Source organism: Thalassophryne amazonica, chromosome 14 (assembly GCF_902500255.1).
Source record: "Thalassophryne amazonica chromosome 14, fThaAma1.1, whole genome shotgun sequence".
Classification (NCBI taxonomy): Eukaryota; Metazoa; Chordata; class Actinopteri; order Batrachoidiformes; family Batrachoididae; genus Thalassophryne; species Thalassophryne amazonica.
In genome coordinates this window covers 65,995,771-66,011,055 of record NC_047116.1, presented here as the reverse complement: position 1 = coordinate 66,011,055, position 15,285 = coordinate 65,995,771, and the positions used below count along the sequence as shown (strand labels likewise).

The following is a 15,285-nucleotide window of genomic DNA, read 5'->3' as shown; positions in this document are numbered from 1 at the left end:
GGTGGATAGTGAACTGAGAGAGGGCACAAGAAAAGCTGGAAGACTAAAGCTGAGGTTCAAAGACACCCTGAAAAACAATCTCAAGTGGCGCAAACTCGAACCTTGTGGCCTGTAAACACTTCTCGCCTTTTTATCTTTCCCTCTGCGGACAGTTCTTGGGCTGCGCGCTATGACGTCATTTGTTTATGTACAGCGGGCGGGAATAGCCAGGTAGCATCGACGTAAATCTACGATACCGGCCTAGCAACGCCTCAGTAAAGTGATAATAATATTGAATATCTTGTGGAAATATCTTCCAGTCATTTCATATTTGTTGTACTTATTGTAAAAAATAAATAAATAAATAAAAACACTGTTTACTGTTTTGGTACTCTGGCATAATAATTTTCTTTGGGATAAGTAAAGTTGATCTTATCTTATCTTATACCTCTGGATGGAGGAATACATTCGATGTGGTGGATGCTGTTAATAAAGCAAATATTAAAAATTATAGATTCTAACAGGAACGACAATGTTTTCTACATAACTGCAGTTTCTGTCATTATAGTTTAAAAACATGAACAGAAGAAAATACAACAGGCAAAAGGCACACAAAACAAACAAAAATACAGCACATTTAATGATTATCTGCATTATGAAAATGTTAGTTAGCACATTACTCCTAGCTTCCTTGCTTCGTGTACTGTATTTCTGGTGTGAAATGGCTTAAAATTGAAATATTACAGGCTGCACAAACAGACATGAAGTCACTTTCACAAATGCCCAAACGTCACACACAAACATGTGGTGAAAATAGTATTGTGGCATAAGATTATCATGCTAGCTTTAGCATAGTAGACCAAGAGGCTGGCTGTCATTGTGAGTGGAAAAATTAAAGCAACCACACTCATTTCATATAACTTTGGTGTCATTATTAGTCCATGGTTAAAACGATGTGTTCAGTTCAGAATTGAACCAAGTTAGAACAAAAAGTTAGAACGTTTTTGTGGTGCTTAGCACCAACTACTGGACAGGAGGAACCTAGGAGTCAATATGACTCACTGATTTCAAAATGCAGCTCTTTTCAACCAGACGTGTGGTGCTCTGTGTCCACTCAGATTTCAGGGGAATCCAGTGCAACCCTGGCCTCCACTCTAGCTGCACCCATTCCAGGAAGTGATCAACATTTGACATTTACTGTTACCCTGTGGACTCAAAATCTGGCACTTCCTGTTTCAGTGTGAACTTGCCACTGAGTTTCCGTGAGATTCCATGAGATCTCATCTGTCAATCCAGGAAGTATTGATCCAGGAAGTGTTTGACATTTCCTGTTTCACTGTGGACTCAAAATTTGCCACTTCCTGTTTGGGACTCCCTGTACCATGAGCAAGCTTTGCTCATATAACAATAAATTCTCATTTGGAAATTATCCTTACACGTATCAACATTACAATATTCTGGAGGCCTCTTTTTGACAGCCCACAGCCTTCACATGGTGTTTCATGTGAAACATTAACCCTCTGGGGCTGACGCCGTCGTATACACCGGCTAAGACCAAGCTTTACTAAATTATAAATAACTTTTTAATGATATGAGATAGAAACTTTTTTTTTTGCTGAAAAGTTAACTCTGCGGACTTTCAAGCCAGCCATTGGCCATCTTTGTACTCCTCATAGAAGCTGCGTGATGATGGGTGCAATGTGAGTGTCCAATCAGCATTGCTTCACCGTCACATGATTTTCCAAAATCCAATCATAGGGCAGATTTACATCACGTGAAAAGCCAAAGATCGTTTTCAGGAGTGTTACTAGTTGGCCTGTTTGAATAGCCCCCTGGGTGCTCCAATGAGTATATACTATTGGTCTCCAATGCACCCTGCGCCATTATGCACAGCGATCAGTGAAATCAAATGGAGCAGACAGAGAGCCTCTGATGACAATCTCACGTGCTCAAACAAAGAGTGTGTAACTATCAGGATTGCTCCACTAGTTTGCATGTGAATGTTACTGGATAACTCTGTTGCTTTCTCAGCATAAAGCACTGTTTACCATATTAATGGAGCGAAGGGGAGGGCCGCTCCTCAGACTGTAAGGAGCCAAAGTGGGCCAAAGTGTGAATGAAAGCTGCAGCACAGAAAACTCCAAAACACAGTAGAAGTAGAAGTTTGTGATGTAACCTTTGTGTAATAGCAGACAGAAATTGCTTTGAGATGAGACAAACAAAACGCTCAGACCATTTTGTATATATTGTTCAAAATGTGCATTTGTGTTTGTTTGAACCTTTTTGTTGTACAGTCTTTCACACAAGACCTCAACTTACCTTTAAAAAGTGTCAAAACAGTTGTTTATTATAGTTTCATGTTTTTTGAATAAATGTGTGTGGAAAATTATTTTCACTTTATTTTTTCCTTTCTTACTTCTGATTGTAAACCTTTATAACACTTATAAAACACAACAAAAGCATATATATGATTAAGGCACAGGTTGTCATGAAAAAACCACCAACCACTTACTCACTCAGTCATCTTCAACCGCTTACTCCAATTAAGAGTCACGGAGGGAGCCTATCCCAGCACTCATAGGGCATGAGGTGGGGTACACTCTGGACAGGACGCCAGTCTGTTGTGGGCCACATACAGAAAAAACAAATACAGTCACACCAGCATGCAGACCTATGGGCAATTTAAAGTTTCCAAGCCCCTGACCTGCATGTCTTTGGATGTGGGAGGAAGCCGGAGTACCCAAAGGGAACCCATGCACACACGAGGAGAGCATGCAAACTCCACACAGAAAGGCTACCACTGGGAATCAATCCCATGACCTTCTTGCTGTGATCCAGCAGCACTAACAATTAAGCCACTGTGCATTTCATTAACCCGTAAAAATTAATTTGGAGAAATTTCACCTCAGTAATCCATATCACCTCTGTTTAAAGCTCCAACTGAACAAACCACCCATTTCATGAAACAAATCTGTGTTTTGTGACATGCTGATAATGTAGCTGCATTTTTGCTGGTTTAAATATAGGTGAAAAGACGTTCAGAGATTTCACCCATTTTTCAACCAAAAATCAATGTTGCTACATCTTGTGCTTGCTGTGTACAGGCTTATAGTCACAATATCATTGACAAGAGAGACTGTCTAGAATTCCCCACTCCCTCCCCCTTCCTCTTTTTTCACAACCTGCACTGAAAAAAATGCTACTTTGGATCAACTTAAAAAAAATTGATGTAATTTGTTACAGCTATTTTTTTTAGTTTCTCACAATGTATATTTATGATTTTGTAAAGTGATTCCAGCAGATTTAAACTGAAAACCACAATTTTCCATTAGACCAATGTAAATAAGTACTTTGAATGAAGTGCACTGTTTCACTTTTTTCAGTGTGTATGAGACCTTGGCAACAAACGGATTAACCTGCACCAAATGAAGGGTGCTCACTCCCTGCAAATGAGCAATAGAAAAAAGATTGGCCTAAATGATTTGTTTTTTGGAGGGATCTTTTTTTTTTTTTTTTTTGCATGCATTTGTGCCGTACCTGGCAAGCTGCCCATGTCATTCATATCAGAAATCAGTTACCTGATGGGGTGCGTTGGGGTGGAGACAGTGACCAAATTGTCTCCACCCCAATGCACAAAGGTTTGGATTGCCTACACAATTCAGCCCTCATTATCTGGGATCTTAGTAAATCAGGTCTTCTGTGTCTTGTCCAAGAATAGTTAGCATGAGCTGATTCACAGACCAGCTCCTTATCCAGCAACCTACATTTCTAAGGGTATGTTTGCTTATTTTAAACATGGCTCTCTTTAGGTCTCAGAGCTTCTGTTGCTCGGGTCCTTCTGGCATGTAGTACTTGTGGCATGATGACTTTGATCATCATGCCACAAGTGACCAGGCATCAGGCAACATCAGTGGTAAAGAAGTACTGTTTCAGTGATGATGAAAATCACTTTCTATGAACTGGGTGTTCACAAGGTCATCCAGTGTTGTGTTCATACATAAGTGGAAACAATATTTGAAACAGTTTTATTTGTAGATTCTGGAATTTCCAATTGAAATTCCAGTTCAGTATTTTGGTGGTTGTGTTTTTGTTGCCTTTCAGTAATAAAACAATGTAAAGTTATTGTACAAATGCAATGCAGGTTTTTTTTCACAGTTTTAGCTTTAAATTTGTAGGTGGTTTTAGACCACTGGTGTTTAATCTTGATCATTATTGGGTACTTCTCTTCAGGGCCGTTTCTCCTTGTATAAACTGACTGAGGATGAGGCGTTAGATGAAGACTGGGATGAAGACCAAGATGCTGCGCACTTCAGGGTCAGCAGAGGAATCCCTGATAACAACCCAGTCCAAGTTCTCATTCGGGTTTACATTGTATCGGTGAGTCCTGCACTCCTTTTACAGAACAATCCGTGCCTGAGGTTTGCCTGGAAGCATGGGTGCCAAAAAAGGGAGAATGAGAAGGATTCTAGGGGCCCGTGACTGAGAGGGACCCAGAGAGGTCCCTAATACAATTATAATACTGACAAAATAATTTGGGGTAGGGGGGGTAGTAAGATTTCTTTTCATGGGGTCCAAAGTACCTGGCAGTGCCCCTGCCTGGAAGTGCAAGAATTCTGAAAACACATATTATTTGAAGGATTATAAGTTTTTCTACACTTTTACGATCTCTGTGTTGGCTTTCAAAGTTTAAATGTAAATGACAAAGACTTTTGTTTGTGTGTAAAAATGAAAGCCATGTAGATCCACAACAAGACCCATATGTTGAGGTTTAAACACACATAGTGTCATTATATTTGACCTGTCAACCACAAATGGTGGCTGAAAGATGTACACAGGAATTTTGACATATTTCTATTACATTATATTTAGGCAGTGGGTGTTTCATTTGGTTAAAAATAGGCCACTACATATTTATGGTTAATCATTTTCTTACGTTGAAGAAGCCTGATCAAAAATAAATTCATACCCAAAAAGCTCACAGAATAACTTTGAAGGTTTATGCATACCCACATTGTTTGCTCAACACTGTTTAAAACAGCACCAAGGTTTCAAATGTGAAACCTGCAGGCAAGATCTCAGCCCCCAAAACTGCTTTTAGTCTTGACATATAATGTTGTATGTGCAAACCTTACCTATTTGTGTGTCCAACTCCCAAGATTTTGCACACTTGGGTGGAGACAAACGAAGTAGCATATTCATGAAGACAAATATGATAGAAAGACAATTCACCCATTTTGTGCTTTGGAAATATGCAATCTTCAGTGTGCATTGGTAGTAAATCAGCATGCACTTTTTTTTGCAAGTGCTATGGTGCTTGCACATTTTTACACACACACACACACGCCTTTATTAAATTAGATCCATTGTGTACTATTTATTCATTCTTTCTCTAGGCATCAAATCTGCACCCAGCTGATCCAGATGGAAAGGCGGATCCATACATAGTCATTTCTCTGGGCAATAACGAAATAAAAGACAGGGACAACTACATTGCTAAGCAGCTGAACCCTGTGTTTGGAAGGTATGTTACTGCAGACGGTGTGGTACCAAACAGCAAAACCTATGTTAACGACAAGAATAAAATACTTTGAATATGTCTAGTGCTAAAGAGCACTTACACAAGATTTGGCTTCAAATGTACAGTGATATGGGCCTGACTCGATCTGCACTATAGCGCTAGCACTGTTTTTTCCAAATGAAGCCCCTCGACCTTAGCTAATTCATAGGTCAAAGAATTTCTTGTGATATAAAGCTATTTCTGACCATGTTTTTCTATACATCCTAGTCCTGCAACACCTCCCCACTCAGCCCTTTATCCTTCAAGGCCTTTTTTATCCATCGACCTACACTTGTATCTTCCCCTCTTTTTCTTATCCTGTGCTTTATTGCATCTTCTCAACATGTATCCCATCCATCTCAGCCTACTTTCCTGTACTTTCTTTGATCAGTAATGAAGCTGAAGGTATTACTGATTGTTTTGCATTCACTTGGAGTTGCATCAAGCCTGGAGACGGTTTCAGAACTGATCCCCATGGGTATTACAGGTTATGATGATATTTAATGGGGAAAACTATACCAATACAATGACCTAAGTACAACCACTTGAAGAAATATCCAAGGCGTTTGACAACTTCTTTAAATTGCAAATCATCCTAGATTTCTTAGTGGAGCCAGCTGTATCTTTTGGAGTGATATTGAAGCATACAAACTAATCCCATAGACCTAAAACCTAATAGAGCTGGATTTGGAATTTCTATCAACATTTTCTTCAGAAAATCAACTCAAACCCTCAACTCACTCCTCCTCCGGAGGATCTGTCTAAATTTTGTACCAGGAAACTGGGCGTAAAGGGTCACCATCTAATGGGAAATTCTTGAATTTCTCAGAGAAAATGAAATTTATTAAAACTGGTCAAAAATGCATCAGCGGGCTGCTTCATAAACACCTTTAATTATATAATTCAAGAGTAATTGGGATCCTTAAGCAGTTAACACTTGTTTCCAGAGCAGAAGGTTCAGTATTTCAAGACCATCCAGCCCATTCTCCATGTAATGTGGACTTGTGTCAAGGATGGCATCTGGTGTAAAGCCTATGTCAGCATGTAGATCCATCTCGGACCTGCAGTGTGACCCCCGAATGAAAAAAGGGAGAAGCTGAAGAAACTTACTATTCTGAAAGACTGAAAAGTAAAGGACAAACCACAAGATAAACTTGTAAACATGATTGCATGATGTTTATTGATTCAATTTTCATTTCCACTTATTCCAGTTAAGGGTCATGTGGGTCTGGAGCCTATCCCAGCAGGTCACAGGGCGAGATGCAGGGTACACCTTGGACAGAATACCTGGCATGGCATTTGTCAGTTATTCAACTGAGTGAGAATCTTGAATGAGTACCATCAAGAACTTTGTAAAGACATATGTGCATGTCACAAAATACTGAATGAAATCTGATGAACTAGAAACATGACATAATTAAAAGGCTGTACAGTGTTGTTATGAAAGATTCCTATTTTATAAAAAACTGAACATTCCATGGTAGGGAAGTTTGTGTACAGTATTTTCTTGTTCCTCTTATTTCCTGCATGCACAACATAATCTCCCTCCTCTAAATGTGTCACTTCTCTTCCTTTCCTGTAATTTCCCAACATTCAGTGGTATGACTTCTACCTTCACTTCACTGTCCTTTTACTGTTTCCCATTTTTTCTTGTAATTATGCAGAACTACCTTTTCAGTGGAGTTACATCTGTAACCTGGTGATCTTAACTAATTTCTAAGAAGAGCCTGGCAAGGCCACTGCGTGTTACCTGTGGAAACCCTACTAATATTTGCTAAGACTGAAGATGTTAAGCTCATCATTTATGGGGTTTTTTTAACGGCTTGTGGAACCTGATGGTCTTTGTGACTGGATTTTCTTGAATATTTTTTCTGAGCTTGGATAATGTTAAGCTGGCCTGTATGTTTGAAGCAAATCAAACAGCATCAGTCCAAGGTATTCCATGCTTTGTATGGTCAACTTCATTTCATGTACAGTTGTGTTAAAAATAATAGCAGTGTGTTTAAAAAAGTGAGTAAAGCTCAAATCCTTATAATAGCTTTTATTTCCATACACACAAATGCATTAGGAACACTGCACATTCTATTCCAAATCAAAACATAAAGAAAACATTTATCAAATTTGTTATTACAGAAAGTGAAGAAAAAATAATATTAGGCTGTTAATAAAAATAGCAGTGTCTGTATTGTTCTTTCTGTAACCCTTATTACACCCTTACAGGTGGCCTTTATTTAAAGGACATGTCACATGTTATTTAACATCTTGGTTAGCAACACAAAATCATAGTATTCATGACTGTAAATTTATCTGCGCACATGCAGTAAAAATTAGTGGTCGCTGATGTACTGTATTTTATTGTTAATAATGCCTCTCATTTCCAGAAAATGTCTTCTACGGCATTTCTTGGCATTTCTCAGTATGTGATGCATATTTTAGGAAAAGCAGAAACATCTCGACGGCCAACAGACAGAGTGAAACAAACGCTGCTACAGCCACTAACAAAGCTTCTGAGCTTTCATTCGAAAGTGATGACTCGGATTTACATAGAATGTACATTGGAGATGACACACTTCACCCAGAAACTCTTAATTTTTTTCAGTCTGTCAGATTTTGTATCCTAATGTGTACTGACGCTGCTGTCGCAGGATGCTATTTTACTTCCACCATGAACATGCACATGGAATTTCTTCACAATGCTGTTTTTACAGTCTGCCTGAACATGCAGATGTATTTCTTACATTGGAAAAAGTCAGAATACATTATTTTCAGGAGGTATTGGACTTTCTATCTAACATCCCAGAATCGTGAGAGAACATTGTGAGGAGCTGATGGTGGGCGTGGGACATTGTTCTCCAGCTGGCAATCACGTGTGATCTGTGCGTGAGGACTTATTTGATGGAGTAGGCATGGGCATTATTCTCTGGTTGGTGATAAATAAACACGTCTAAAACTGAAAACACTGTATTTGGAATCTGTTAACACATCTGGAGTGAATTATAAGACACTTCGCAGACGTTAGTGTGCCCGCTAACTTCTCCTAATGCAAAGCTAACTTCCACTCTTCTGAAAAGCTCATGTATGCATACATACATACCCTCCTACAGATGCCGTTAAAACGTAAATAAAATATTGTTTATGATTGCTTGATTGATTGATTGATTGATTGAGTTTGTTCTGCAATATCAATATAAACATACAGAGGTGAAGGTCAATGATATAGAGATAACACAATAAAGCATAAACACTTATTTCCATTGTGGTCCTTGTGAAATTATCAGGTATTGATTGATTGAACATGTACAAATTGTACATAAGACAATGGGATCTTAATAATGAATGTAAATAACAATAATTGCATATATATATATATATATATATATATATAATATATATATATATAATATGTGTGTGTGTGTGTGTGTGTGTGTGTGTGTGTGTGTGTGTGTGTGTGTGTGTGTGTGTGTGTGTGTGTGTGTGTGTGTGTAAAACTCGGCACACACAGCTGACCGGCATGTCAGAGCACTCATCATGACATATTCAGCATGTCCCTCTGGAGGTGGGATCACAAGGCAGCAGTGTACAAATGCTGCCACAACAGAGTGGGAAAAAAAATCATCCCATATGACTCACATAGATCCCATGTAAACCCCAAATTAGGCGGCGGTCCGCGGCCAGTGCAGTATCCGAGTGGACAGCCACGTGACATGTGATCGCAACGTCCGTCTCTCATGTGGAGCATTGAGCAACAGCCAGCCATGAGCCCAAGTGAGAGTGTCGCTCAGATCATGTCAGCGCAGGCAGGAGTACCGAAGCTGTCAAATGATAACATGCACATTTTCAGGGAAGAGTGCGAGAGACAGCAAGGTGTTCAGTTAAAAGAAAGAGTGGTGAAATAAATACATACATACATACAATAAGGAATCATGAGCTCATTCATGTGTGATGGCTTTAATTCGCACTCCACACAGACTCACTCTCTCAGCAGACAATGATACAATAAATAAATACATAATTATATGACAAATACATAACTAAAATAAAACAATAATTAAATAAATAAAGCTTAGTAACTCATGATGAACTGGAGAAAGCTAATGAACTTAATGATTTTTTTCTCAGGTTTGAAACTCAGGATATTTCATTGGAATGTAATCATGTGTTACAGTCTCCTCCTGCTACTGAGGTTGGGTTGGTAGTTGACCCCCATAAAATTAAGTTACTATTTAGTAGGGTTTGTAAGGGTAAATCCACAGGCACCGATGGCATTTCCCCTTTTATTTTGGGGACCTGCGCAGAAGAGCTCACTCCAGCTTGGTGCCCAGTCTCTAGACACACACACAGTTCCTAACCTCTGGAAAAAATCGACTATTATTCCTGTTCCAGAGAAACCCTGTCCAAGTGAGAGTAATGATTTTAGACCAGTTGCATTAACTTCCGTGGTAGTTAAATGTTTGGAGAAATATATTATTTCTATATTGAAAGCCGATGTTAGCTCTAAATTGGATCCACTGCAGTTTGCTTACAGACATGGACGAGGTACAGATGATGCAATTAATAGTATCACCCATTTGACCCTAAAGCATCTTGAGGACCCCAAGGCTTATACACGTCTTTTGTCAATTTTAGCTCTGCTTTTAATACCTTGTGGCCTCATCTGTTGTTAAGCAGATTGTCTCAGATGACTGTAGACCCGCTTACTGTGAAATGGTTTTATTCTTTTTTAACTGATAGGACTCAGAATGTTAAAGTAAACAACACAGTCTCAGACTCCAGATTTATTAGCACAGGAGTACCTCAGGGTTGTGTGAGTTTCCCTGTTTTGGTTACGTTATATACAAATCAATGCAGCAGTCATCTCCCCGGTAACCTTATTTTTAAGTTTTCTGATGACACTGCCATCTTCAGCCTCTTGCACAAGGACAAAGATTGCTCATCTTATTTTTCTGAGGTGGAGTCTTTTGTTCAATGGTGTGATGCCAGTCACCTGGTTATAAATGTAAATAAAACACAGAAAATTGTTCCAGATCTTCGGTCTGTTGGGGACCAGACTCCAGTTGTAGTTCATGATCAAAAAATCCACCAGGTAAGCTCTTATCGATATCTAGGTGTTCACTTAGATAGTCTATTTAGCTGGGGAACCCATATTGATCATTTGTGTGTATGTTTACAGCAAAGACTGTATTTTTTATGTCGACTTAGGGTGTTTGGTGTTGACCAGAAAGTTATGCTTTTATTTTATCAGGCGGTGTTGGAGAGTATCATTAGATATGGGATGGCAGCATGGTATGGAAACTTATCTGTTTTTTGCAAAGCACTTGAAGTCCAAGACAAATTTCCCTTTGGGGACAATAAAGTATATCGTATCGTATTGTATCGTATAAATAAATGAATAACAGACAAATATATAAAGTAAGGAAATGAACTTAATAAATAAAGTACAAATAACATAAAATAAGTAATCAAAGAAAGAAGAGGGATAGGACCACAGTGTGCCCCCTGACATGCCCACCCGCTTGCTCATTCATGTGAGCTCATCAGTGATGTGATGTCCATATTGACATGGTCACACCCTCTACAGTGTTACACATTTGCCAGGGGACCGTGATCGACACGTAATCATGGGTTGGGTGTCATTTGAAATCAAGTAGTAAGGGAGCTGATCACGGCCCATGGCCAGTGAATGTGTTCCTCGGCTGTTTTGGGCTGCTCCAGCTGACCCTCATGTCAGTGCAATGCAAAGATGGGGAACTCATATTGTCACATGTGCTCCAACCATCCATGTGCAGGGCACGGAGGTGTATGAGTGTGTGCAAATGATGACTACATGGGGAAAAATAAAAACAAAAGATATCACCTTTGGATTGCCCCCAGCCACGTCTCAACACGCATGGCGATGAACATATGTGCGCACAAGGCAGGGGGGAGGAGAGCAGGGGTTTGATGTTTATACATCATTTTATTTCATACATGTAGTTTCATTAAAGTCCTTGCTTACGTCTATAGGCATGAACAAAGAGCAACAGACAGACAATACTTCCTGTATTCTTTCCTCTTTTTAATATCAGGAATTAAATATTCCATGTTTCCCTGCTGCTGGGAAAAGCTCCTCACTGCTGTGTGACGTGCGTTCTCACATCTGTCTCTGTGTGTTCGTGTGCACATGACACAGAGACAGCGACGCGGGATTGTACATGGCTGTCCGACTGTCTGTCCCTCCCAACAGCAGCTGGAATTTTTTGTGGCTAGCCAATCCAGTTTTTATCACCCTTTTTATCGCCTCTTTTGACCAACTTCGTGTTATGTGTGAAGAGGCCCTTAGCAATATTTCTCAAATGAAAAAAGGCAATTCTAGTGACCTCCTTAATATGAGAATCAAAGGAAAGTGTTTTGTCATTTTTAACTCTGTCTTTGCAATGAATAACCCATCCATCCATCCATTTTCTTCCGCTTTATCCGGAGTCGGGTCGCGGGGGCAGCAGCTCAAGCAAAGCCGCCCAGACCTCCCGATCCACACACACCTCCCCCAGCTCCTCTGGGGGAACCCCAAGGCATTCCCAAGCCAGCTGAGAGATGTAGTCCCTCCAGTGTGTCCTGGGTCTTCCCCGGGGCCTCCTCCCAGTGGGACGTGCCCGGAACACCTCTCCAGCGAGGCATCCAGGGGGCATCTGGAAAAGATGCCCGAGCCACCTCAACTGACTCCTTTCGACGTGGAGGAGCAGCGGCTCGACTCCGAGCTCCTCCCGAGTGACCGAGCTCCTCACCCTATCTCTAAGGGAGCGCCCAGCCACCCTGCGGAGGAAACTCATCTCAGCCGCTTGTACTCGCGATCTCGTTCTTTCTGTCATGAGCCAAATCTCATGACCATAGGTGAGGATCGGAACGTAGATCGATCGGTAAATCGAGAGCATTGCCCCCCTACTCAGCTCTCTCTTCACCACGACGGTCCGACCGCAGCACTGCAGATGCTGCACCGATCCGTCTATCGATCTCGCGCTCCATCTGTCCCTCACTCGTGAACAAGACCCTGAGATACTTAAACTCCTCCACTTGAGGCAAGGACACTCCACAGACCTGAAGAGGGCAAAGCACCTTTTTCCGGTCGAGAACCATGGCCTCGGATTTGGAGGTGCTGATTTTCATCCTGGACGCTTCACACTCGGCTGCAAACCACCCCAGTGCACGCTGAAGGTCCTGATTTGACGAAGCTAACAGAACCGCATCGTCCGCAAACAGCAGAGATGAGATTCTGTGGTTCCCAAACCAGACCCCCTCTACACCCTGGCTGCGCCTAGAAATTCTGTCCATAAAAATAATGAACAGAACCGATGACAAAGGGCAGCCCTGGCGGAGACCAACGTGCACTGGAAACAGGTTTGACTTACTACCGGCAATGCGAACCAAGCTCCTGCTGCGATTGTACAGGGACCGGATAGCCCTTAACAAAGGACCCCGGACCCCGTACTCCCGGAGCACTCCCCACAGGGTGCCCCGAGGGACACGGTCGAACGCCTTCTCCAGATCCACAAAACACGTGGACTGGTTGGGCAAACTCCCATGAACCCTTGAGCAGTCCAGTCCTGGTCCAGTGTGCCGCGACCAGGACGAAAACCACACTGCTCCTCCTGAATCCAAGGTTTGACCATCGGTCGAATTCTCCTCTCCAGTACTCTGGAATAGACCTTAACGGGGAGTGTGATCCCCCTATAGTTGGAACACACCCTCCGGTCCCCCTTCTTAAACAGAGGGACCACCACCCCGGTCTGCCAATCCAGAGGCACTATCCCCGATCGCCACGCGATGTTGCAGAGGCGTGTCAGCCAAGACAGCCCCACAACATCCAGAGACTTAAGGTACTCAGGACAGATTTCATCCACCCCAGGAGCCTTGCCACCGAGGAGCTTTCTAACCACCTCGGTGACTTCAGCCTGGGTAATGGATGAGTCCGCCTCTGAGTCCCCAGTCTCTGCTTCCTCTTTGGAAGACGTGACGATGGGATAGAGGAGATCCTCGAAGTACTCCTTCCACCGCCCGACAACATCCCCAGTCAGGGTCAACAGCTCCCCACCCGCACCGTAAACAGTGCTGGTGGAGAGCTGCTTCTGCCTCCTGAGGCATCGGACGGTTTGCCAGAATCTCTTCGAGGCCGACCGATAGTCCTCCTCCATAGCCTCCCCGAACTCCTCCCAGACCCGAGTTTTTGCCTCTGCGACCGCACGGACTGCGGCACGCTTGGCCTGCCGGTACCTGTCAGCTGCCTCTGGGGTCCCACCTACCAACAAAGATAAGTAGGACTCCTTCTTCAGCTTGACGGCATCCCTTACTTCCGGTGTCCACCACTGGGTTCGGGGATTGCCGCCGCGACAGGCACCAGAGACATTGCGACCACAGCTACGAGCAGCCGCATCGACAATGGAGGTGGAGAACATGGTCCACTCGGACTCCATGTCTCCAAACTCCCCCGGGATCTGGGAGAAGCTCTCCCGGAGGTGGGAGTTGAAGACCTCGCTGACAGAGGGTTCTGCCAGTCGTTCCCAGCAGACCCTCAGGATACGTTTGGGCCTGCCAGGTCTGACCGGCTTCCTACGCTTCCAGCGGATCCAGCTCACCACCAGGTGGTGATCAGTCGACAGCTCTGCCCCTCTCTTCACTCGAGTGTCCGAGACACGTGGCCGAAGGTCAGATGATACGACTACAAAGTCGATCATCGACCTTTGGCTCAGGGTGTCCTGGTGCCACGTGCACTTATGGACACCCTTGTGCTCGAACATGGTGTTCGTGATAGACAAACTGTGACTAGCACAGAAGTCCAACAACTGAACACCACTCGGGTTCAGATCGCGGAGGCCGTGCTTCCCGATCACCCCCCTCCAGGTCTCACTGTCGCCGCCCACGTGTGCGTTGAAATCCCCCAGGAGAACAATGGAGTCCCCAGTCGGAGCGCTATCTAGTACCCCTCCCAGGGACTCCAGGAAGGTCGGGTACTTTGCACTGCTGCTCGGCCCGTAGGCCGAGACAACGGTGAGAGACCTGTCCCCGACCCGAAGGCATAGGGACGCGACCCTCTCGTTCACCGGAGTGAACTCCAACACTTGGCGACTGAGCTGGGGAGCAATAAGCAATGCTCTCCCCATGGGCGACGCCAGAAAAATGAAGCATCCAGCCCCTCTCCAGGAGTTGGGTACCAGAGCCCAAGCTATGTGTGGAGGTGAGCCCGACTATCTCTAGTCAGTATCTCTCAACCTCCCGCACAAGCTCAGGCTCCTTCCCCCCTAGTGAGGTGACATTCCACGTCCCAACAGCCAGGGGCTGTGAGCATGGACCGGGCCGCCGGGCCACCCGCCCTCGACCACCACCCAATCCTCTCTGCACCCGACCCCCATGGCCCCCTCTGCAGGTGGTGAACCCACAGGAGGGCAGGCCCACGTCACTCTTTTGGGCTGAGCCCGGCCGGGTCCCATGGGCTAAGACCCGACCACTAGGCGCTCGTGCACGAGCCCCAACCCCAGGCCTGGCTCCAGGGTGGGACCCCGGCTCCGCCATACCGGGCGACGTCTCGGTCCTTGATCTTTTAGTGGTCATGGAGGTTCTGAACTGCCCTTTTCTGACCCGTCACCTAGGACCTGTTTGCCTCGGGAGACCCTACAGAGAACACAAAGCCCCCGACAACATAGCTCCTAGGATCATCCAGGTACGCAAACTGCCCCACCATGATAAGGTGGCAGCTAGAGGGGGAGTGAATAACAATCATC

General features: G+C 43.6%; 1 protein-coding gene across 1 annotated transcript in view; it reads left to right on the top strand.

Annotated features, from left to right (window-relative positions):
- The window catches only part of fer1l6 (fer-1 like family member 6), a 656,531-nt gene that overhangs the window by 502,836 nt on the left and 138,410 nt on the right, over positions 1-15,285 (top strand). The window contains exons 34-35 of the mRNA XM_034186126.1: positions 4,210-4,356; positions 5,373-5,500. Of these exons, the coding sequence (XP_034042017.1) occupies positions 4,210-4,356; positions 5,373-5,500 (275 nt within the window). The remainder of the gene's footprint in view (positions 1-4,209; positions 4,357-5,372; positions 5,501-15,285) is intronic.